Raw genomic sequence first — 26,524 nt, forward strand, 5'->3', positions numbered from 1 at the left:
ATTAGATTTTCCCAACCACCTTCTAAAAAAGGGATCCCCACCGATACTAAGATCGGCTAGAATAAAGCGATAACTAAAAGGAATTACTGAATAGCTTAGTAAAATGGATATGACTGCTATGGATGGCCCGATACTGAATAAACGAGTATCTCCTCTAGATGGAAGAAGATTCTCTTTGAAAAGTAGTTTTGTACCATCTGCTAGAGCTTGAAGAATTCCCAAAGGCCCGGCGTATTCGGGTCTAATACGTTGTTGTATCCCTGCAGATATTTCTCTTTCTAACCAAACAATTACTAGTACACCTAGTGTGATTCCTAATACAAGAGTCAAAATAGGGACAAACATCCATATGATCCCATAGACTTCTTTTAAGGATTCAAATCTGGAAAAAGAATTGATAGCTTGTATTTCTGTTGTATCAATTATCATTTCAACGATCAACTTCTCCCATAATGATATCTATGCTACCTAATATCGTAGAGCTGATGCACAATGATGTCATTACTTCCTTTAGTAACTTCCTCTGTGGTATGGAAATCCTGAGAATCCTATTTGCCCACTGTACATTGCTAACATCAGGAAATTAAATAATCGAGAATCTCGAGTAACTGGCCGACGCAATTATCAGGGGCGCGCTCTACCACTGAGCTAATAACCCGTCGTGCGAGCCTCCCACTAGGAGCCCGCTATGCCAAAAGCGAGAGAAACCCCCCTTCAAAATCGGACGTGAAAGTTTCCTTTCATCCGGCTCAAGTAGGTAAACCAACTAAAGAAAGGAGTTCTCGCTTTCAAATTCTAGTTCTAGAAAACCCAAAAACAAAGAGTCCCTATGTAGATAAAATCTCTATATGCACATATATTATATATATAAGTATTTATGAAACAGAAGCATGCATTTTCTTGTAGTGCATATTGAATCACAACAATAAAATTTACATGCATTATATTAAATATTTATTTACAAAAAACAAAACTTACTAAATTGTTGATTAATTTTCTTTTTAAATAATATAAATAAAAATACCATATTTTATTATTATCTAAAATTAAAATAAGAGGTATACTGCCTAATAGTTTTTATATATGGTGAATATGAATATAAACTTGATATAAAATTGACTATGTAGTTAAATATATCAAAATACTTAAAAATAAATTTATATATATATATATATATATATATATATATATAAAAGCTAGTGAATAGAAATCATAGAGCTCGAAATCGAGCCGGCTCATCTTGCACCCTACTTACACGCCCCCCTTTTTTTTTTCTTTTTACTTGGTCGTCTTCTATCTAAATCTTGATAATGTATATTAGCATTTATCAAATTAAAAAACTGTCTCAAATCACTTTCTAGTTACAAAATTGAGCAAATTTCTTCCTGAATTTTAATAATACAAAAAGATTTCAATAGTTTTATGGCAATTACATTTACACCCCCCATCTGTTGTCTTTTTACACAAACCACCCCTACCTTTTCAAAGATTACAAAAACCATCCCTAACAACCTTTAAAATTCCAAAATGCCCCTATTGATTTGATCAAATTTAAATACAAATTTTCAAGGATAGAAATGTCTTCAGAGTGTGTTTCTGAAATTACCTAAAGGCAGAGGGGGTGTCAAAATAATGTATATGGGATGAGTAATATGATCCCATAGATTTTTCATGGATAATTACATTCACACCTCCTGATCTATTGCCCTTTTACACAAACGACCATTACCTTTTTAAAAATTACAAAAACCATCCATAGCAGCCTTTAAAAATAAAAAATAACCTTATAGACCCGATCAAACTTTAATTTAATTTTTCAATAACAGAAATGCCCTCAAGGGTGTTTCTATAATTACCAAAAGATAGAAGGGTTGTTAAAGTAATATTTATGGGAATGAATAATATGCCCCTCTATATTTTTTTTATCATTTATACAAATTTATAATTTAAACTTAAATTATTTCATTAATTTTTATTCTTCAATCTCTATATAAAATTAGATCTCTTTAAAATTGAAATGCTAAAAATTATTCAATTAATATATTAATAAATATTAGTTACTAAGTTATAATTTAAATTAAAAATTATCACACTTGTATAAATTATTTTAAATTCTTAAAATTAAAAAGTTTATACTCTATTTTTGTTTATAACTAAATTTTACTAAAATTAATAAATTATACAAATTTATAAATATGTAATAATTGGAAATATTTAATTATATATATTTATACATTTATGTACATATTTTGATGGCGGACCGTTGGGTGAGACCGTAGGCTGCAAAGGGGCGACGGGGGCGAGGGCACAGGCAAGAGTAGAGGGTGGGCACAATGGTAGGATTACAAAAGGGATAATTTTTTTTAAAAAAAAATTAATAATTTAAAATATCATTAATAACTAAATTATTTATTTTACTAATTCTGATATGATTTATATAATGAATAAATTATTTTGAATTATTATTTATTAATTTTAGTAAAATATAATTATAAATAAAAATAGAGTATATAAATAATCTTTTAATTTATTAATTGTATAAATATATTTTTAAATAATTATTTTTAAATATATAAATAATATATATATTTTTAAATAATTGTAAAAGTATGATAATTTATACTCATAATCTAGTAATTGATTTTGTTAATATATTAATTGAATAATTTAATATTTTTAATATTAAAAGATGTAATTTTATATAGAGATTTAATTTAATAAAATAATTTAGATTTGAGTTAAAAAATCAATATAAACCCTAAACCCTACACCCTATTGCTTATATCGATCTTTTAACTCAAATCTAAATTATTTTATTATATTTTTTTATAATTAAATTTTTATATAAAATTACATCTTTTAATAATAAAAATATTAAACTATTCAATTAATATAATAATAAAATTATTTACTAGATTATGAATGCCAAAATCTTAACAGCAAAATATCATAAACAAGCAAACCAATGAATCAACATAAACAATTACTAATAAGACAAATAGAGTAACACTATTTGGAACGACAACAAATGAAAATTTCAGTTTAAACATTCAAAATCACCATTCAATTAAATGAGATCAACCACCAAGTAAGCTACCAAACAATAGAAAATTAAAATGAGACCAAGACCAATTAAAACCGAACAATAGAAATTGAAATTGCGAGAATCTGAGTTGAAACAGAAACAAATATTAATTCTCAACCAAAGAAAATAGCAACATATGATCAGCATAAACAAGTACTAAATAGACAAATAAAGTAAAACACACTGTGATTTAAAGAGTCAAGGCCAATATGATTGAAGTCGTGCATAGATATTGGAATCACAATAAATGAACAATCAACATCCAAAAATCCACTACATTGAATAAACAAACATCAACAAAAGTAACCAAACAATATAAAATTGACTCCAAACCGAACAACAAAAAGATTAAAAAGCTACACTAATGATTAATACAGAAGAAACCATAAATTTAAGTCACAGAAAACAACGGCGGCATCCATTAACACACACAAGGCAAATAGCCAAATAATAGAAATCAATCAAACCATTCAATTGAAACCAAACCAACATAAACAGTCACGACCGGGGATTAAAACAGAACAAAATCATAAAATTGAATCACAGAGAACACCGGCATCTATGAGCACACAAAATTATAAACAAGAAAAACCATTGATTAGGAAGATAAGTGAAGTTCACTTTCTGAAATAAATTACCATTCAAATCCAATCACAAACACAGCTAACGAAATAAAAAAATGAATGCCAAAACCTTAACAACAAAATATCATAAACAAGCAATCAACGAATCAAGATAAACAATTAATAATAAGACAAATAAAGTAAACACAATTTTGAACCACAACAAATAAACATTCCAGTTCAAAACATTCAAAATGCACTGCATTGAATTAAATGAGATCGACCACCATGTAAGCTAACTAAACAATAGAAAATCAAAATGAGACCAAAACCAACTAAAACCAAACAATAGAAATTTAAATTGCGAGAACCGAGAGTTTGAACAGAAACAAATCTTAATTCTCATCCAAAGAAAAATAGCAATATATGATCAGCATAAACAAGTACTAATTAGACAAATAAAGTAAAAAAGCTTGGGGTTTAAAGAGTCAAGGCTAATATGATTGAAGTGGTGCATAGAAATTAGAACCACAACAAATGAACAATTCAACATCCAAAAATATCCACTACATTGAATAATTTGAAATCAAATATCAACAAATGTAACCAAACAATAGAAAATTGATTCCAAACTAAACACAACAAAAAGAATGAAAAGCTGCACCGATGATTAATACAGAAGAAACTATAAATTCAAGACACAAAAACAACAACAGCATCCATTAAAACACATAAGTCATATAGCCAAACAATAGAAAACAATCACATATTGAACCACCCAATTGAAACAAAACCAACATAAACAGTCACGACCAAGAATTAAAACAGAACAAAACCATAAAATCAGATCACAGAAAGAACACCGACATCTATGAGCACACACAAAATTGTAAACAAGAAGAACCATTCATTAGGAAGATAGGTGAAGTTCACTTCCCAGAATGAATTAACATTCCAATCCAATCAGATTCAAAAACACTACCAACGAAATAAAAAAATGAATGCCAAAACCTTAACAGCAAAACCATCATAAACAAGCAAACCGATGAATCAACATAAACAATTACTAATAAGACAAATAGAGTAAACACAATTTGGAACCACAACAAATATACATTTCTGTTCAAAACATTCAAAATCCACTACATTGAATTAAATGCGATCGACCACCATGTAAGCTAACCAAACAATAGAAAATTAAAATGAGACCAAGACCAATTAAAACCAAACAATAGAAATTGAAATTGCGAGAACCAGGGTTGAAACAGAAATAAATCTTAATTCCAACCAAGGAAAAATAGCAAACATATGATCAGCATAAACAAGTACTAATTAGACAAATAAAGTAAAACAGACTGTGATTTAAAAAGTCAAGGCCAATATGATTGAAGTGATGCATAGAAATTGGAACCACGACAAATTAACAATTCAACATCCAAAAATCCACTACATTGAATAATTTGAGATACAAAATCAACAAATATAACCAAACAATAGAAAATTGATTCCAAACCAAACAACAAAAAGAATGAAAAGCTGCACCGATGATTAATACAGAAGAAACCATAAATTCAAGTCACAAAAACAACAACAGCATCCATTAACACACATAAGTCATATAGCCAACAATAAAAAACAATCACATATTGTACCACCCAATTGAAAACAAAACCATAAAATCGGATCACAAAAAGAACACCGACATCTATGAGAGCACACAAAATTGTAAACAAGAAGAACCATTGATTAGTAAGATAAGTGAAGTTCACTTCCCAAAATGAATTACCATTCCAATCCAATCAGATTCAAAAACACTGCCAACAAAATAAAAAAATGAATGCCAAAACCTTAACAGCAAAATATATCATAAACAAGCAAATCGATGAATCAACAGAAACAATTACTAATAAGACAAATAGAGTAAACACGATTTGCAATCACAACAAATGAACATTTCAGTTTAAACATTCAAAATCCACCATTCAATTAAATGAGATCAACCACCAAGTAAGCTAACCAAACAATAGAAAATCAAAATGAGACCAAGATCAATTAAAATTAAACAAATCTTAATTCTCAACCAAATAAAATATAATCAGTATAAACAAGTACTAAATAGACAAATAAAGTAAAATAGACTGTGCTTTAAAGAGTCAAGGCCAATATGATTGAAGTCGTGCACAGAGATCAGAACCAAAAAAAGTTATATCCAACTAAAATCAAAACATTGGAAAGAAACTTTAGTGTGTTAGGGAACTTACCTCTTTTCTCTGTTGAAGCAAAGCTGCAGAAAAGTTGGCATACGTGTATAGGAAGAAACATAAATAAATAGACATAAAGCAATTAGGAATATAGAGATCAATAATAGTACCTCTACAAAGGCCTAGAACCACACAGATGCAGTTTCCTACAAAGGAGTAAAAAAGTTCCTAATGAACTACAAAATTCAAGCACACAGTCAATATTGATAAAACACTCCAAAAGTAAAATGTCGCTTACTGCAACTCCATCCAAGTCCTAGCCGAGGATGATAAATCATAAGCAAGAAAACACATCCAAAAGATTAATGCAGGTTTGATTTAACTTACCAATATCCAAGTAGTATGATTAACATAATTTCATCAAAATGTAAGAGATAGTTACCACCTGGAAGAAGAGAATCTTGAATGCTGCAAAATATGCAGACAAGGAACTTTATGCCTTAAATTTGCAAACACATATGCATGTTAACGAGAAAAGCAAACCTGAAATGGCAGACGACGAGCAATCTACACACCATAGGTATTCAGAGATACGCCAGGTGAGGCTGCCATTTGACCATATTGACTTCTCTAAATCCTATTGCAGCTTTTCAACAAGCTAAGCTTTTAAGCAAAAATTTTAGCATGATTTGATCAAGATGTAAGATATTGTTGTCACCTGGCTAATAAAATCTTGAGTGTTGCATGCTATGCAGACAAGAGATTCAGATTAGCACATATGAGAGTTGACAAGAAATGCAAACCTGAAATTGTGGACACCGAGCAGTCTTCACAACTTAGACCTTCGTAGAGAGTAGGGGTGAGGCCGCCACATTGAACCACTTCTAAAGCAAAACACATTGACGTCTCTAAATCACTCATTCCAACTTCTTTTACAAACTAAGCTTTTAAGGTAGAACTTTTAGCATCATTTATCAAGAAGTAAGAGATATATACCACGTGAGAGAATACAATCTTGAATGCTGCAAAAATACGGACGAGAGTTATGCTTTATATTCACAATCACACTCAAGCGTTGACAAGAAAAGCAAACCTGATATTGTAGATACCGAATAATCTTCACCCTTTAGGTCACTTGATAGACACACGAGCAATCTTCACGCCTTTGGTCTTCAGAGATACGCCAGGTGAGGCTGCCATTTTAACCATATTGACTTCTCTAAATCCTATTGCAGCTTTTCGACGAGCTAAGCTTATTAAGCAAAAATTTTAGCATGATTTGATCAAGATGTAAGATATTGTTATCACGTGGCTAATAAAATCTTGAGCGTTGCAAACTATGCAAGACAAGAGATTCATATTAGCACATATGAGAGTTGACAAGAAATGCAAACCTGAAATTGTGGACACCGAGCAGTCTTCATGAATTAGGCCTTCGTAGAGATATATAAGCTTTTAAGGTGGAACTTTTAGCATCATTTATCAAGATGTAAGAGATATATACCACTTGAGAGAATACAATCTTGAATGCTGCAAAATAACGGATGAGAGAATTATGCCTTATATTCACAAACACACTGAAGAGTTGACAAGAAAAGCAAACCTGATATTGTGGACACCGAACAATCTTCACCTTTTAGGTCTCTTGATAGACACACGAGCAATCTTCATGCCTTAGGTCTTCAGTGATACGCCAGGTGAGGCTGCCATTTTGACCATATTGACTTCTCTAAATCCTATTGCAGCTTTTCGACAAGCTAAGCTTATTAAGCAAAAATTTTAGCATGATTTGATCAAGATGTAAGATATTGTTGTCACCTGGCTAATAAAATCTTAAGTGTTGCATACTATGCAGACAAGAGATTCAGATTAGCACATATGAGAGTTGACAAGAAATGCAAACCCGAAATTGTGGACACCGAGCAGTCTTCGCAACTTAGGCCTTCGTAGAGAGACAAGGTGAGGCCACCACTTTGAACCACTTCTAAAGCATAACACATATTCACGTCTCTAAATCACTCATTCCAGCTTCTTCTACAAACTAAGCTTTTAAGGTAGAACTTTTAGCATCATTAATCAAGATGTAAGAGATATATACCACCTGAGAGAATACATTCTTGAATGTTGCAAAAATACGGACGAGAGAATTATGCTTTATATTCACAAACACACTCAAGCGTTGACAAGAAAAGCTAACCTGATATTGTAGATACCGATCAATCTTCACCCTTTAGGTCTCTTGATAGACACACGAGCAATCTTCACGCCTTTGGTCTTCAGAGATACGCCAGGTGAGGCTGCCATTTTGACCATATTGACTTCTCTAAATCCCATTGCAGCTTTTCGACGAGCTAAGCTTATTAAGCAAAAATTTTAGCATGATTTGATCAAGATGTAAGATATTGTTATCACGTGGCTAATAAAATCTTGAGCGTTGCAAACTATGTAAGACAAGAGATTCATATTAGCACATATGAGGGTTGACAAGAAATGCAAACCTGAAATTGCGGACACCGAGCAGTCTTCACCACTTAGGCCTTCGTAGAGATATATAAGCTTTTAAAGGTAGAACTTTTAGCATCATTTATCAAGATGTAAGAGATATATACCACCTGAGAAAATACAATCTTTAATGCTGCGACGGACGAGAGAATTATGCTTTATATTCACAAACACACTCAAGAGTTGACGAGAAAAACAAACCTGATATTGTGGATGCCGAACAATCTTCACCCTTTAGGTCTCTTGATAAACACACGAGCAATCTTCACGCCTTAGGTCTTCAGAGATACGCCAGGTGAGGCTGCCATTTTGACCATATTGACTTCTCTAAATCCTATTGCAGCTTTTCAACAAGCTAAGCTTATTAAGCAAAAATTTAGCATGATTTGATCAAGATGTAAGATATTGTTACCACGTAGCTAATAAAATCTTGAGTGTTGCAAACTATGTAAGACAAGAGATTCATATTAGCACATATGAGAGTTGACAAGAAATGCAAACCTGAAATTGCGGACACCGAGTAGTCTTCACGAATTAGGCCTTCGTAGAGATATATAAGCTTTTAAGGTGGAACTTTTAGCATCATTTATCAAGATGTAAGAGATATATACCACTTGAGAGAATACAATCTTGAATGCTGCAAAATAACGGACGAGAGAATTATGCCTTATATTCACAAACACACTGAAGAGTTGACAAGAAAAGCAAACCTGATATTATGGATACCGAACAATCTTCACCCTTTAGGTCTCTTGATAGACACACGAGCAATCTTCATGCCTTAGGTCTTCACAGATACGCCAGGTGAGGCTGCCATTTTGACCATATTGACTTCTCTAAATCCTATTGCAGTTTTTCGACAAGCTAAGCTTTTAAGCAAAATTTTAGCATGATTTGATCAAGATGTAAGATATTGTTGTCACCTAGCTAATAAAATCTTGAGTGTTGCAAACTATGACAAGAGATTCAAATTAGCACATATGAGAGTTGACAAGAAATGCAACCTGAGATTGCGGACACCAAGCAGTCTTCACGACTTAGGCCTTCGTAGTGAAACTAGGTGAGGCCGCCACTTTGAACCACTTCTAAAGCAAAACACGTATTCACGTTTCTAGATCACTCATTCCAGCTTCTTTTACAAACTAAGCTTTTAAGGTAGAACTTTTAGCATCATTTATCAAGATGTAAGAGATATATACAACTTGAGAGAATACAATCTTGAATGCTGCAAAAATACGGACGAGAGACTTATGCCTTATATTCACAAACACACTCAATAGTTGACAAGAAAACCAGACCTGATATTGTGGATACCGAACAATCTTCGCCCTTTAGGTCTCTTGATAGACACACGCAAGGCTGCCAGTTTGAACAACTTCTTGAGCAAGATGCTTATTAACTTCTCTGATTACTTATTGCAGCTTCTTCTACGAGCTAAACTGGGATAACAAATTGCAGGGACTGAGTCATGTTAGGTCTTCAAGAGATGCAAGGTGATACTAACCATTTTGAACAACTTCTGGAGTAAGACACGTACTATCTTCTCAGAATCACACTTTGCAACTTCTTCTCCAAGCTAAGTTCATCAAAAATATTAACTAAATACTATAGTGGATTACTAAAAAAGCAGTGAAACCAACTAATAGCAACGGTTAAATGCAGAATATAACCTGTTCATATGTGCCCAAGAAAATGGCATCTAGGTAGTCCCAATTACACACTGGAGCTATATAAACATGCTAAAGAAAGGATGTTTGTGGTCATCGCGTGAGAGAAGCATGCACATTAACTAAATACTAGAGTTATTCACTGAAACTGTCAAACCAACTATCGCAATTGTTAAATGCATGATACAACCTATTTATATGCCTAACAACTGGCATCTAGCTAATCCCGGTTACTATACTGGAGCTGAATAAACACGCTAAAGAAATTATTTTTGTAGTTACTGCTTGAGAGAAGTATGAATACAAGAATTCTTTGTGCAGTCACAGGAAATAAACAACTAAAAGATTGAAGCAGCAGCAATGTGACACTAGAAAGAATAATTATATGAGGAAAGACATGCAGAAAAAGTGAAGAGGACCATTATCAACAAACTCAGGATAACAAGAGAAACATGCTCCACAAACTGTACACCCGATAGTTTAAGTACCTGGCTGTACAACATGCAGTCCATGTAGATGTAAAGGAAAGGGAAGTTCTTTATTGTCTCTGTTATCCAACATAACCTGAAAAAGTAACTAACCAAGAAGGAAAACATACAATATCGAACTATGATTTCTCCTACTAATAGAAAGATGATGGTGTGAATCCGATAAGACTCTGATACAAATAAATTACTGAATTTAAAAATTAATCAGAACCATAAGAAAACTCAAGCAAATTGATACACCACTGAAAATAATACAGAAATACACACCATTGGAAATAGTATACTGCTGCTGCATCATAACATTAAGTTTGTCATCCCAAACTCGATTGCGAGGAGATACTATACTACTGTTGCATCATAATATGAAGTTTGTCATCACAAACTTGATGGCAAGAAGATACGTACAGGAGATGATAAGAGCAAAAGCAGATATGACAGAAACATCCATGGAAAAATAACATTCCAGTTACCATTTTCCATATATTACAGCCACATAAAATTGGTGATGAAACGGCTGTGAAATGATGATGACCGAGAATTAAAGCAGAACAAAACCATAAAATCGGATCACTGAAAGAACACCGGCATCTATCAGCACACACAAAATCGTAACAACCATTGATTAGGAAGAAAAGTGAAGTTCACTTCCCAGAATGAATTACCGTTCAAATCCAATGAGAAACACAACTAACGAAATAAAAAAATGAAGGCCAAAACCTTAACAGCAAAATATCATAAACAAGCAATCAATTAATCAAGATCAATTACTAATAAGACAAACAAAGTAAACACAATTTGGAACCACAACAAATGAATATTTTAGTTCAAAACATTCAAAATCCACTACATTGAATTAAATTAGATCAACCACCAAGTAAGCTAACCAAACAATAGAAAATCAAAACCAAACAATAGAAATTGAAATTGCAAGAACCGAGGGTTGAAACAGAAACAAATCTTAATTCTCATCCAAAGAAAAATAGTAATATATGATCAGCATAAACAAGTACTAATTAGACAAATAAAGTAAAACACACTGTGGTTTAAAGAGTCAAACCCAATATGATTGAAGTGGTGCATAGAAATTGGAACCACAACAAATGAACAATTCAACATCCAAGAATCCACTACATTGAATAATTTGAGATCAAACATCAACAAAGGTAACCAAACAATAGAAACTTGATTCTAAACCAAACAACAAAAAGAATAAAAAGCTGCATCGATGAATAATACACAAGAAACCATAAATTTAAGTCACAAAAACAACAACAGCATCCATTAACACACATAAGTCATATAGCCAAACAATAGAAAACAAACACATATTGAACTACCCAATTGAAGCAAAACCAACATAAACAGTCACGACCAAGAATTAAAATAGAACAAAACCATAAAATCGGATCACAGAAAGAACACCGAGATCTGTGAGCACACGCAAAATCGTAAACAAGAAGAACCATTGATTAGTAAGATAAGTGAAGTTCACTTCTCAAAATGAATTACCATTCTAATCCAATCAGAAACACTGCCAACGAAATAAAAAAAATGAATGTCGAAACCTTGACTGCAAAATATCACAAACAAGCAAACCGATGAATCAACATAAACAATTACTAATAAGACAAATAAAATAAACACAATTTGGAACCACAACAAGTGAACATTTGTTAGTTTACACATTCAAAATCCACTACACATTGAATTAAATGAGATCGACCACCAAGTAAGCCAACCAAACAATAGAAAATCAAAATGAGACCAAGACCAATTAAAACCAAACAATAGAAAATGAAATTGCGAGAACCGAAGGTTGAAACAGAAACAAATCTTAATTCTCATCTAAAGAAAAATAGCAATATATGATCACCATAAACAAGTACTAATTAGACAAATAAAGTAAAACAGACTGTGGTTTAAAGAGTCAAGGCCAATATGATTGAATCGGTGCATAGAGATTGGAACCACAACAAATGAACAATTCAACATCCAAAAATCCACTACAATGAATAATTTGAGATCAAACATCAACAAATGTAACCAAACAATATAAAATTGATTCCAAACCAAACAACAAAAAGATTACAAAGCTGCTATGATGATTGATACAGAAGAAACCATATATTCAAGTCACAAAAACAAAAACGGCATCCATTAACACACATCAGTTATATAGCCAAACAATAGAAAACAATCACAACAACCACCCAATTGAAACAAAACCAACATAAACAGTTAGGACCAAGGATTAAAATATAACAAAACCTTAAAATTGGATCACAGAAAGAACACCCACATGTATCAGCACACAGAAAATCGTAAACAAGAAGAACCATTGATTAGGCAGATAAGTGAAGTTCACTTCCCAAAATGAATTACCATTCCAATCAGAAACAGTGCCAACAAAATAAAAACATGAACTCCAAAACCCTAACAGCAAAATATCACAAACAAGCAAACCGATGAATGAACACAAACAATTACTAAATAAGACAAATAAAGTAAACACAATTTGGTTGAAAGAGTCAAGGCCATTATGATTAATGTGATGCATAGAGAATTTTTTTTTCCACAATAAATGCGTACAACTCACCATCCAAATATCAACTACATCAACCAAATCATTTGAGACCAAGCATCAAGAAAACTAATCAAACAGTAGAAAATCAATTCCAGATCGAAACACCAATCACCAAACAGCAGATTGAAACATCCAGAATTGATGATGAAATGGAACAAATCCATAAATTCCAGCGACGAAAAGGACAATGGCTTCTATTAACACACAAAATCATAATCGAGAAGAACCAGTGAACTTGTAAACGAAGTCCACATCCCCAAAAAATGAATCACCATCCCAATAAGAAAAAAATGAAGGTCGATATCATAACGACAAAAATCATAAACAAGCAACCATCGAAGATAAACAAAAATAGAGTTTGCGCACAAAAATATTCGTCATCTTGCCCATCAAAACCAAAACCAATACCAGTCAAAGAGAAAAAAGAATGTCAGCACGGCAAGAAAGCAAAAACCCTAATCCAAATGTAAATCAGCGTCTCCACTGGAACATGCCAAGAATCAATTTCACCCAAGAATTTCAAGAATCACAACAAAGAAAGAGAGAATTCACTGAAACCAATACACAAACTACATCACACTGAATTCAAATTGCACTACAGAATCAAACTAGAAGAGAAAAGATTAAACCATTAAACTACAGCAAAAAGCAGCAAACAGGGGGAGGGGGAAGCGGGTAGGCGGGCAATGGGTGTATTTATATAGTGTGAGACGCGGTTGGAACCTTTTGAATTGAAATCCGCATATAGCCGTTGTACCAAGTAAACTTATTACATATTTTTATTTTTATTTTTATTTTTTGCTAATATTTTTTCTTTGGTACGAGGATTGACAAAATCAAAACAATTTTATGTTTTCTTTTACTACTGTTTCAACTCTCGAATAATTTCTCACTGATTAAGCAGCGATATTTCATATTTGGATTTTGAAATCTTCTCCAAAAACTATTTTAATTTTTCAGAATATTTACATTATCATTCACAAATAAATCGTATATACAAAAAATAGACAATAGTAAATTGAAAAAGAAGACATTGAATAGATACAGAGTTGGAAATGACGTCATGGTTGACAAACCACGATGACGGTCTAAACCAGAGTGAATTAATTAAAGAGACGACAAAGAGAGTCTGTCTAAACGATTTTTTGACTGAAAAACTTAAGAGTATTTATGTATTTATGTAATTCTCCAAGAATTTTCAAACTTCTTACAAAAATAAAATATATTATAATTAGGGCAAATCAGGAGGTGTGGAGGTAATTTATCATATTAATTGATATATTTATATTTACGTAATTAATTATTGTTTCAATCAGAAGAAAAAAAAACTACTTATTAATTATTATCAAAATAGATACATACTTATTTATAGATAAGATCTTAATCTTACAATTATTAAATATTAATCTTTCCACTTAAATAAGAATCAATCAATAGAATTTCATAATGAAGAAAAGATCAACGTATCAAACAATACAAAGATATTATTAAAAATGACAATGGATCAGGTTTGACGTGGATTTTCCAAAATTCTGAACTCGAGTCATCAACAAATTGTTGGATCCAAAACTCGACGCACCTTGGGCCCGATAGACTTAAAAACTTAATTAACACTAAAACTTGATTAACACATAAAACTTAAAAACTTGATTAACACATCAAAATACTCCCCAAACAAAATGGATCCAAGTTTAATCAAATCGAAACCCATTATCGTTCCTCTAGTCTAGTCGTATCTTTGTATTTTATAGCTCATAATCACCTAAAATTGGTGGGATTATAAATATTTTCTGGCTTCTACTAACAATGTCGATGGAGACAATGCTAATTTAATTTGATATTCATCACGTCACTATTTTTTATTTATTTTCTTGTGTGATTTATACGAATAATGCCATTTATTATATTCAAATTTCCAACTCAATAAATGTAATCCATTATATTATTCAAAGGAATAAAAATTTCAGATTCTAATAAAAGGAAATATTTTATAAATAGACTAGCTTTTATATTATTGAATTTGAATATTTAATTGTGAATATTCGAATATAAATAAAATTCAAATAAAATATTTGACTGGTTTTGGATTTGATCTCTGGGCAACAACTTGCAAACTAAAAATTTCTTTTCACAATAAGGACACTTATGGACACGTTCCATTAGTCATTGCCGATCTCTTTATTTCAAAGTAAAAATAAATAAATTAAACCCATTCATAATGTTTGGTTTTGTTTTTAGCTTGTTTTTGAGTATTTTGTGGAGACAGAAAGAGAAAAACAAAGATAAATAAAAATAAGTTAGAGATAGTGTGTATGTTTGAATTTATTTTTGGAGATAATATAAAATAAATTTGGTATATTTGATGTTGGGTAGTGAGAAGACAAAAAGTACTGTTTATTGTCAAATCATGTCTTTTTTATATATATTTTTATAAAAATATATATAATTTATTTGTAAATATAGAGAGAGAAATTTTAGTTTTGTCCCCTACTCACTGTTACAAAATACCTAGAAACGAGACAAAAATTAGCAAAATATTGAATGCCAAACATTGCTTCGGTTTTGGGCCATCTCAACGAAGCCAAACATAATGCTCATGTTTTGTTTTAGTCAGCAAAAAGCCCCCATTCTGTTAGCAACTAACAAGAAGTGGAGGGATGCGCATCTGCTGCGTTTGGTAGTCTTTTTCTGCGGTTTAGGTTCATATTTAATGATACTTTGGACTAAAATACCCCTCTATGGGTCAATATAATATACAAAGGTTTTTTTTGGCTTATTTTGTGTCTTTCTTTTTGTCATTTCAAACCCTAAAAAATAAGTATTAAATTTTGCTATATTAAATTATATTTAATTTATTTAATATTAAATATTAAATTATATTATATTTTAATTCAAATAACTATATAATTATTTATTATTAAATCTAAAATTAAATTAATTAAAATATATATTTAATTACAAGAATTATTATTAATTAGCCAAAAATATTTAATCATTATAATTATTCTTAATTAACTAAAAGATATTTTATTATTTAAAAAGAAAATGCTGTTTCGCCCCTTTTTCGCCTGAAACTTGTTTCTAAGTTTCCGGCACCGTTCGGATGAATTTCCGACGGCCAATGGTACCATTAGAATCCTCTCTTCAAGACGAACATTTCCATACCTTCAATTTCAGTTTTCGTCAATCATAGAGTGTGGGCTCAAGTAACGATCGGCGAACATGTTTGCCATCGATTCTTCTCCGTCCGATCGAATCTCGGTCTCAAACTATCACCATCATACTCGTCTCTTCAAGACGATTCTAAAGAGACTGGCCTCACTTAAAAGAATTTACGAAGATATGAGAATTTTAACAAAGCGACGAGATGGTGGGGGGGAAGCCGGGGGTAAGGGGGTGGGGGTGGTGGGGGGTGCAGCGAGGGTAAGGGGGTGGGGGGTAGTTAATGTTTTTTTAATATATTATTATATTTTTAAAATATTAAATAATTTATATATAATATAAGTTGAATAATTTGTTTAATGTAGACCTTTCATTCTTTTTAAAATCTAACGGTTGAGATTAATTGATTAGATCTAACGATCAATATTTGATCGAAAAAGATCCAACGGTCATTAAAATAAGAAATAATACATATTAAGTAAGGGTATAACGATCATTTTCTAAAAAATTAACACCGTTAGTTGGATTTAATGGAAAGGGGGCAATTTAGCTGAATTTTACAAAATACATGGGAGCTTTTAGCCTATTCTGAAAACAGGGGGAGGCTTTTGCAGACTTTTGAAAACACAGGGGGCTTTTATGAATTTTGTCCATTATTTTTAAGGTATAATTACAATTTTCTCTCTTGAGATTTAGTGAAGTAACATGCAAATCTGTTACAATTTTCTCTCTTGAGATTTAGTGAAGTAACATGCAAATCTGTTACAATTTTCTCTCTTGAGATTTAGTGAAGTAACATGCAAATCTGCTATGGTTTGAAAATATTACATCTACTACTCTTGAAGTTTGCTTCGTTTAACAAATAAGTCATTTTTGTTAGTCAAAAATCATTGTATTAGTGGATATTAAAAAATAAACTCAATACAAATTGATATTTACCTTCGATTGACTTATTACTGATTTATTGTAGGTTAAATAAATTTTTTGTAACTAAACTACCCTTATATATACCTACAGACATGCATTAATTCGTAAATATGTATAGGATAATTTGATTATAAAAAAAATTAATCTGACTTGCAATAAATCAAATGGGGGTAAATTGAATATTTATCCAATCTTTTTATTAATATCATTGAATTCGGTGAATTTTAACTAAATGAAAAGATTTATTTGTTAAACAGAATCAAGCATCAAGAATGTTAGATGTAAGTTTTTAAAAGACAAAAATTTACATATAATTACGCCAAATATCAAGCAACAAACAGTGCAATCATCCCTATTTTCTAACGTTCGCAGGTGACGGCAGGTCGGAAGGACAACATGTATCCGTGGTATCAAGTGAAGGCGAATTGTGGCTGTTTTCAGGTAGCTGTGGAGGTTGCTGATGAAGAGAGAGTCACTCTCCACTTATAGAGCTTTGCTCCTTATACAGAACATGGCAATAAATTGTGCCACCCTATACTGTAATGTTTAATTAAATAAATATTTCCCCAATGTCCCAATTTATTATACAACCAATTTAAGAAAGTGACAAAAGAGCAAAAAACCAATAAAAAAGAAATCACACTCAATTATTCTTTTAAGAAAAATAGAAAGTAAACACAACACTGCTTTACGCAATATACGTATCCATCATTTAATCACTGAAGTAGATACTTGATAAATTATCATGTTCGATAAATAATCTAATTATGCCCAAACCAAATATGTATCTCACACAAGAAAGTAAGCGACCCCTTAAATTATTTCAGGAAAGGACCAAACAATTATCCCACAAAAACTGGAAACAGCTATGTTCCAAAAGCACTAAAACCGACTGAATCCCTCAAAAAATCTGGAGAATATAGGTTACGAGTTACAGCCCTGCCATTTTTCATAGCAAGCATAAAAAAGTTATGGGCAAGCAGGTTGCTGTTGTGTGATACAATGTATATTTCCTCCTCCGAGTACGATCTCACGTGCGCCTTCGATCCTGACAATCTGAACCCAAATGTTAAGGAAGATGAGTTAGTTGGCCATTGTGAAAATTTGAGAATATTAAAGAACGGAAATATATGAAAATAATAACAATAAATGTAGGAAATCTACAGTTCCCATCTTTATGGGGAGTAAGCCCCTAGCTCTTTTGTCATTAACATCTGTCTTTTAGCTAATCTATCATTTAACTAAAATAATATGATGCTTATTAATGATTCAAGGATGTCCTCGTTTTGCAGTTTTCTCTCTCAACACTCACGCATTATCAAGCAATAGTCGGGAAAGAGGAGCAGAGTTGATTCATGCAAACACAGGGATACTGTTTTTGCTGGTAAATAGTAGGGTAGTTAAGAGTCTTAAGACCATTTAGCAGAGCACTAAGGCCTGAAAGACATGCTATGCTTAGTTCCATTTCAGGTACTTCTAAAAGCAGTCAAAAATGACTTCTACATACTGTAGTGAGCGTTTTGGTTGGTTTGAAACCAGCCTCAATCCCCAACTACCAAAAATACCCAAAATCAAACGCAGCCTATCATACCCTTTCTTCCTATGTTTACGTATAAAAAATTATAGAACTTCCCCTGTTAAAATATGATTTGACATATACAATAACTTGTCTTCTAAGATAGCAGTAGAAACGTACTTCCATCCATTTTCAATACTTTTCAACTACTTCTAATAACAACACCGAACACCAATCATGTTCTCCAATACAGTTTTCATTCCCCTCCAAACTTAAATTCATTTCCTCAAACCAATCAAAATCAATAAAAAAAACTCCTAGCCCTCCAATGGGATATTGCCAGATGATTCTAAAAAAGATAATATCTTTATTTCTTGATTCAAGACCCTATCATCACATGGCAATGCTAATGGGTCATGAACTTGAATACAATAACTGAAACATTGAACAAATATGGTTTCTCTTCCTATGAGTTCCGATCTTCCAAGTTATTCTTGGAAGTCCGGCAAACGGAGTCAGCATGCCCTTTCATCCTAACTAAAATTGAGGGTTTTATCCTCGCAACAAAGGTGAGGAGGATGTCTATCTTTTAAATGAAGCTCAAATGTGCCCAACTACTAGATGGTATCAGTATCACCCCAATGTATATTAGATATAACAAAGATATTTGAGTACACTAGATCTTATGCTGATATGAAACTGTCCAACAATATAGGGAAAACTGAAATTCCTTACCTCATAATCTGGAAATGCAGAAGACAAAACACGAACAGCTTCATCATCCCACTTTTTGTCTCCAAATTGGGGTGTAATTACTGCTCTATTGGCAAGGTAGAAGTTTATATATGAAGCAGCAAGCCTTGTTCCAGGAATCCTTGCTTTAGCATCACCATCCTGTTTCCAGCCCAAAAAAAATAAGTGAAGAGAGCTTTGGCAACATACTAGCTTACAGTCAACTCTAGTGGGGGTCTATAGGCAGTGTAATTGGGGTTCATAGGATGTTTTGTCATATGCTCCCGTCCAAGGGCCTAAGGTGGGATATTCCTAATGGAAAGGCTCAACTAGATGCGCAGGATCCAGCAAAGAGACAACAAGTATGAAACAGTACACAATATGCTCACTGTTGCGCAGTTTTATCTACTGGTGTGGCCTGCACAAAGGCAGGCGTTCTGATTCATCTATATGAACAAACTATGTCAAAGCTGGACTTAAAAAGTACAAAATTATACTTATTTTCTTAAGGAAGAATGAAAATAAAAGTAGTGTCACAATTCGTTCGCTTATTGATTGACTACTGTTATTTTGCTTTATAAAAAATGCAATCAATCATAAAGAGCACCTTAGTGATTTCACACGGGAAAAGGTACAACTATCTGACCTCAAGAGAAGTGTCAATTTCCAGATTCAAATGCAATCAAAACACTGAGAAGGGAATGATAATAAAAATAATTTTGACCTGTTGTAATCCAGCAGCCTCCTCATCTGTCATATAAAGTGGCCCAGGAACATGAAGTTTGATAATTTCCAGCTTTCTACCTTTGGCATCTGTTACACTGGTAAGAATGGAAAGGGCTTCCACAGATCGTTCGTATTGGGGGTCTGATTCATCATCAGTCCATGACAACAAAACTACACCAGGCCTTGCAAAACAGCACATGTTATCAATATGACCATTAGTGTCATCATCACCTGCAAAATAAATGGCAAAAACTTTAGTAACAAGGTTTATTTAAAGCATAAAAAGTTTCAGCTTCTGAAAGTCGACGACAACAAGGAATATCTTAAATAAATTAGAAGGAAAAGTCAAAAGAAAGGGATGGTGATACGTAAGCCTCGTACCCTGCCAACCATACAGGTTCTGTTGTTCTATACAACTAATGCTGTATATATCAGGGTCAAAGATGGAAGAAAACTACTGTATCATGTACGAATATTTGGTACTTTTACGCAGATAAACTTGTGGATCGAACGAACATCAGAACTTATGTAAGAATATGATTTCATATACCTAAAGCAATCTTCATTTTCTCTCAACTAAATAGCAGTCTGCAGTCAAACTGCATAGAACAATTTTGGATATCGATGAGGTAGAATAAAACAAAATGAAGAAAGTTCTAGAATGTCCCATCTCAGTTTGATTAAGGGCCATAATTGTCCTGGGACCTTAACGATGTGCAAAAGCTTACTGGACAAGAGACCTGACAGGAAGTTCTAAAATTCTATTCTGATATCAATCAAAATATCATGATAAGATGGTAAAGAAACAGGAGTTCCTGCATAAAACTGAATATGGCAGAGCATGCCTCAATTATTACAGTGACATAGCAGTCCTCTTACCCAACATCAACCACTTGAGTTACACCAAGACATCTCATGTGATTTGAACACACAAAAAGAACCATGATGCTACAGATTTTGCTTTTATCTCTTCTTTCTTTATCTCACCTTCTAATTAGCAAGGAAACCATAAATCTTAATTTCTACAAAAGTCATGACTTAAGAACAAATTGCCCTTTTTGAAGGTCTGGTTTTTGGGACAGCAATTAAACAAAGCTAATGCTGTTAGAAATCTACTTGATAAAGCGTGTCTTGTCAACCAAATGGAGACCCCTGTACAAAATAAGTAGGATCAATATGTTTCTAACTCTGTGAAGACACTTAACTACAAGTAATCTATTAAATGGAGAAAGATCATATCATTTAGTTTTAGTACCAGCTTAACTGATGCATTGGAGTATCTATTGTACATATTTAATTTTCTAACTGATACCATGGAGCATAGAGTACGAGGTCCATGGTTATGCAAAACTGTCTACCACAAAATCAAAATAAAACAAGTACAAACAACAAACCATATTTGTTAATCCAGTTTCATGGTTGCACAGAGAAGATTTTCGTCATTGAATTATTTATATAGGTTCCTAAAATCAGGTGACCGGTAGGCAGAATGCTATGCCAGAAAGTGAACAAGAAGAATACCAAACAACCCCCGAGGTAGCCAGATGATCGTCTTGACTCCAAGATATGCTTTGAGCTCATCCTCAATTTGTACTTTGGTTAAACCAGGGTTTCTATTTTTATTCAGGAGGCACTCTTCTGTTGTAAGGCAAGTCCCTGAAGAAAGAAAAAGGATTAACTATATGATCATGTTAATATTGAATTTTAGGGATAAAAATATTAACTTAAGAACCTGGACCTTTTCTCTATGTTAGCAAATGCTCATATTTAATAAAGGGGTTTCGAAATGATTTTCCATATTACATTAAAAATAAGAAAACTTTATCTATCTGATACAATCAGTAACCACAATGATGTCTTCTTTCCCCGGTAGAAATGCCAGCTAAGACAGTGGAATTACACTCTAATGATTCAGATCATCACATTGTTAAGATTATAATATTCATTCATTGTTTGAACAATTTCCACAGCCAATCTCAACCCCAAAATACTGAGAAAAACCTTGTTTGAATGGTTCACATAAAAATTATTTATGCAGTAGTAAGATTAACAAATCATCCTTTTCACTGCAAACAACTCAAGGGCCTCAGCCCAAGTGGTTATTGGAAGTTCAACTACAAAGAAGATCCTCTGCGGGAATGGTTATTACATTCACCAATATAATATGGTGATGGCATACATATTTATTCCTCAGAATCAGTTTGGACTTGCTTCATATTTGCATGATTGGACATATAATGAATCTACTCTTTTCTTTACAAAGAAGTCATTTTGCATTTTCATTCCCAAATAATTCCAAACTGAAAACAGGAAGAAAATTAAGTGATCAGCTCAAGTATTTGAATAAAGAATAAAGCTTAGAGGCACTTGACATTTTCATCCCTGGTGTTATTTGTTGCCCTATTTCTCATTAAGGTATTTTTCCTCTCATCACAACTTAAAAAATTTTCTTGAGAACATAAAGCTAATGACCCTATTATTAGCTAATAGGTCTGTTGATTCTCACTAAGATATAGTTTCCTAGACATGCAACTTTTATAATACAATAGGGATTCTGCAATGAGGTTTATGAATCTTGCTGAGAAACTGGGTTATGTCGATCATGGCTTGACATGATGCAGAAATCATGGTGAACTATGATCATCTGCACCCTGTCTGAAATTCTGTTCACAAGGTCAGCATATGTTGTCATACTCTGTTACGTGTTTGACACATCACATTTACCTTCTTACAAGTTTGTTTTACTAGCAGTGCAATACATCAAAGATAATGATAAGAAGTGCAATTGGTCACCCTCCTAAGCACAGAGAGTTGGTAATAGACTAGACAGTGTTCAGAAAGATAAATTAGTCATGTGAACAGGCAAGAAAATTTTATAAACCTTCCCCGTCTACATGAATGCTTCCACCTTCAAGAATCATGGAATGGGCAAACCTTGGAATCTTTTCAATTTCCAGAACCTACAACAGAAAGTGTCAAGAAGCCAACATGAAAAGGTGGTAAGTGTAGTTGCAATAAAGTTGTCCACCTTCCAATCTTAGACTTTCTGGTTACAGTTTGACCAACCTTTCTAGCAATAAGTAGGTCTAGGCTCCAATCTTCATAACAACCTTCCTCTATGCCTAGGAAAATCAAACAGGATTGTATCATAACCTTCTCCCAAATAGTTGAGATGAGCACATGATACAGATCTAAACCAGAAATTCTTCCCAGCTAGTGGAGAAATATCATAAAACAGATCTTAGTGCAGATAGAAAGAAAGTGAAAGCAATAGAAACCAATAAAAAACAACTAATAAATATTAATTGAGTAAATTCAAACTACAGATCAAATAAGAGAACATGAGAAACCCAACAATGGTTTCATGAAACTGGAACAGTAAATATAAATTTCCAGTTAAGCAATTTAAAAATAAACCAAACAGCACTTTCACTACGAGCTTCACGCTTCGCAGCATAGAGAATCAGAGATTAACAAAATTCAATATAAAGACTCATCTTTCAGTAGCTATTCAATACAGTTGGGAATTTGAAGAGGTAGCTGAAGCAGTTGATATACATTAGCTAAACTAATCAATGTATTATTGTTAGACTCATCCTATCAGGCTAATCAAGAGGTGTTTCCCATCAAAACAGCCACATATATACCACATTTGATGTTCAGCTTTTGAACTTGGAAAGCATATTTTCGGAAAAAGTGGAAGCATTTGAAAGGTCCTGTAAGCAGCCTTACCACCATAACTATTGAAGTTCCAATCAATTCCTGCAATCTTGTTGCCCAGCTTCTCTTTACTTGACAAACTATTTCTAATAACAAACTGCGAAAAGTAATTGCAATTCTAGAAATATAATTTCAGTGGCAAAGGAAAATAATATAATTTCAACAAGGAAGTGAAAAGCTCACAGTTGGACCAGTGTCACGAAACCAAGAATCATTCATGTTCATCTCCACCACCCTAATATGTCCTGGCAACTGGCTGCGTGCATTTTCCCACTGCCCAGGAAGTCTTATAAACTCAGAGGAACTATCAAAACAGAAATAAGAATTACTGCAAATTGTTAAATATCTGATCATTCCAACCTGGGCTGAACTGGCACATACAGTAACAGGCTCAAATCTTGAAATTGCAGAGGCAACATTGGCAAATGCACGTTGACCATGCACTCCATGGTCTCGCCAATTGTCAGGCCGCTCCTATGACTCAAGGGAAGAATGAATATGATTAAGCCTTCCTAGCTTTTTCTCTAGTTTACAATAGCAAGGAAGGTGGAAGCAAACACATGATGATGCAGATGAGTGAAAAAATGCAAATTTCAATATCCTAGGGAAACAGAAAAGAAATTTAGAGGAAGATACTTCTGAAAAGACATCTTACAAAATCTTAATAATTGACTGCAAAGAAAAATCACAGAAGCAAAATCTATGGCATATTAAGCATTGACTGGCACATCAAATACAGAAAACTCTCGTAAAGATTCAGTTTGAAATTTGATGTCCACTTTGTGCAACTCTGCTGATATCCAGTTCATCTTTCAGCACATTACACCAATCGCAAAATCACAAGTCTTACAAGTAGCATAAAACACAAAGCAAATGAATATGTTCTCTGTTTTGTCGGAAGATGAAACATGAGCAACGACGCTACGCGCCAACATCAGGTGGTAACGTTGCACGAAACTGAAGAGCAAGATTTCTATCAATTCTAAAAGCAAACAAAACTTACCCTTTCCTTCTAATACTTATCCAAGTCTGGCACAAACTACACCTAGTAAAGGTTTTTTACATTAAGTACAGGTAAACCTCAGTACGAGGAGAGCAAAATATCATCAAAGAAAAATCTCAAAATTTTCTACCATCGAGAACACGAAAGAGAATACGTGCAAAACCAAAATCAGACAGAAAAAGATGGAAAAACTCACAGGCCAGCCCATCCAGCATTGCGAATGGAGTTCCCACTCCGCGGGCATGTAGAATCCATGCTCAACGGGCGTCCCCTTTAGTTCCATTGTCGCTTTATCTCTCTATGCGGAATGAATCCCGAGTGTACCAAGAAGCTGCAGATGCAAATTGCAAAGCTAATACTAAAGTGAGCTTTTGGAGACTAGATTGGAGACCGTGCAAATACGTAGGTATTTAATACAATTGCCCGACATCGTACGCGGTACTGCCTGCCATAATATTTTTAATTATAAGTTTAAGCAAGCACGGAAATTGTTTTGTGCTTCGATTTGTGATAACATTATTCAATATTTATTTATATTTGATATAGAGTTCACAATTTGTCGACATAGATAAAAACTCTTCTAAGATAAATATTATTTAATAGAGTTTGAATCTCTTAAATATATGTTTGAATAAAAATTCTTTTAAATAGATTTATCTGAGACAAAGCTTATAGTCTTTTTGAGATGTATGTCGGAATATAGACTTCTTTCTCGGTTTGTTTGGTTCAAATATGAAGAAAATGAAAGTAAAAGTGGTGGGGAGAGTGAAAAGAAAAGGGAAGGAAAAGAATAATAGTTTTCCTTTAAATAGTTTGGTACTATCGAAATAGGACTAAATTTCAAATACTTCTCGTTGTTTGCTACGAGAAAAATTAGATTAAGAAGAAAAGATTAATTTTTATAATTTTACTCTTTCACCCTTTCGCTTTATTTCATATTAAAAATAAATAATTTAATATTATACTAAAACAAAAATTTAAAATCTTATTAGTAGAAATATTCGTCAAACAAGAATAAAAATATTCGTCAAAATGAGTATTGTGCATATATTCTAAATTATTCAGTTTAAATAAAATAAAAGTTACTATCAATGATCGACAATATAATAGTTTTAATGGCAATTTGGTTATCTATTCTAAAAAATTATGTCAAGTATTATTAGCGAAAAGGAAAAAAATTTGGAGGAAAACTATATATAAGTAATAGAGTATATAAAAATAAAATATGTATCTTTTGTCTTCTTAACCTTATACTTTCACTTTTCTGCTCATTGTTGAATGGAAACAAAAATGGACTTCAGAGGAGTTTTACATATTAGTATGAAAATTATATTTGATGGAGAAACCCTTCTGGGTGTTTGAGAAATATTTTATTTTATTTTTCTAAGTCTAAATAATGTTATTTTCTTCATGTGCTGTAGAAAATTAAAAATGACTTTAGAAATTACATGACTATTTGACATTGCGATATTTTGTGATTGCAATTCCTAATATGGTTATTTATTATTCAATATTTTGTAATTGCAATATATGTCAATACTATTATTAATTATTATAATATTTTGTGATTGCGATTATGCTGGTATGTCTGTTTTTATTACAATCTATGCTAATGAATATTCCCATTGTATTTATGTATGCCTTGATA

At 32.6% G+C, this 26,524-nt stretch overlaps 1 protein-coding gene across 1 annotated transcript; it reads right to left on the bottom strand.

The window, feature by feature from the left end:
* Window positions 1-17,866: 17,866 nt before the first annotated feature.
* Window positions 17,867-25,265, bottom strand: EMB1873 (porphyromonas-type peptidyl-arginine deiminase family protein). Its single transcript, XM_011074649.3, has 10 exons — window positions 25,073-25,265; window positions 24,234-24,347; window positions 24,057-24,146; window positions 23,886-23,970; window positions 23,220-23,275; window positions 23,035-23,113; window positions 21,675-21,809; window positions 20,152-20,384; window positions 19,431-19,589; window positions 17,867-18,235 (listed from the first exon to the last, which is right to left on the bottom strand). Exons 1-10 carry the CDS (start codon window positions 25,157-25,159, stop codon window positions 18,149-18,151), a joined length of 1,125 nt encoding a protein of 374 aa, XP_011072951.1. The 5' UTR covers window positions 25,160-25,265; the 3' UTR covers window positions 17,867-18,148.
* Between the last annotated feature and the right edge of the window lie 1,259 nt (window positions 25,266-26,524).

The sequence above is a fragment of the Sesamum indicum genome, linkage group LG3, assembly GCF_026168435.1.
Source record: "Sesamum indicum cultivar Baizhima isolate 11 linkage group LG3, ASM2616843v1, whole genome shotgun sequence".
In the NCBI taxonomy this organism is placed as follows: domain Eukaryota; kingdom Viridiplantae; phylum Streptophyta; class Magnoliopsida; order Lamiales; family Pedaliaceae; genus Sesamum; species Sesamum indicum.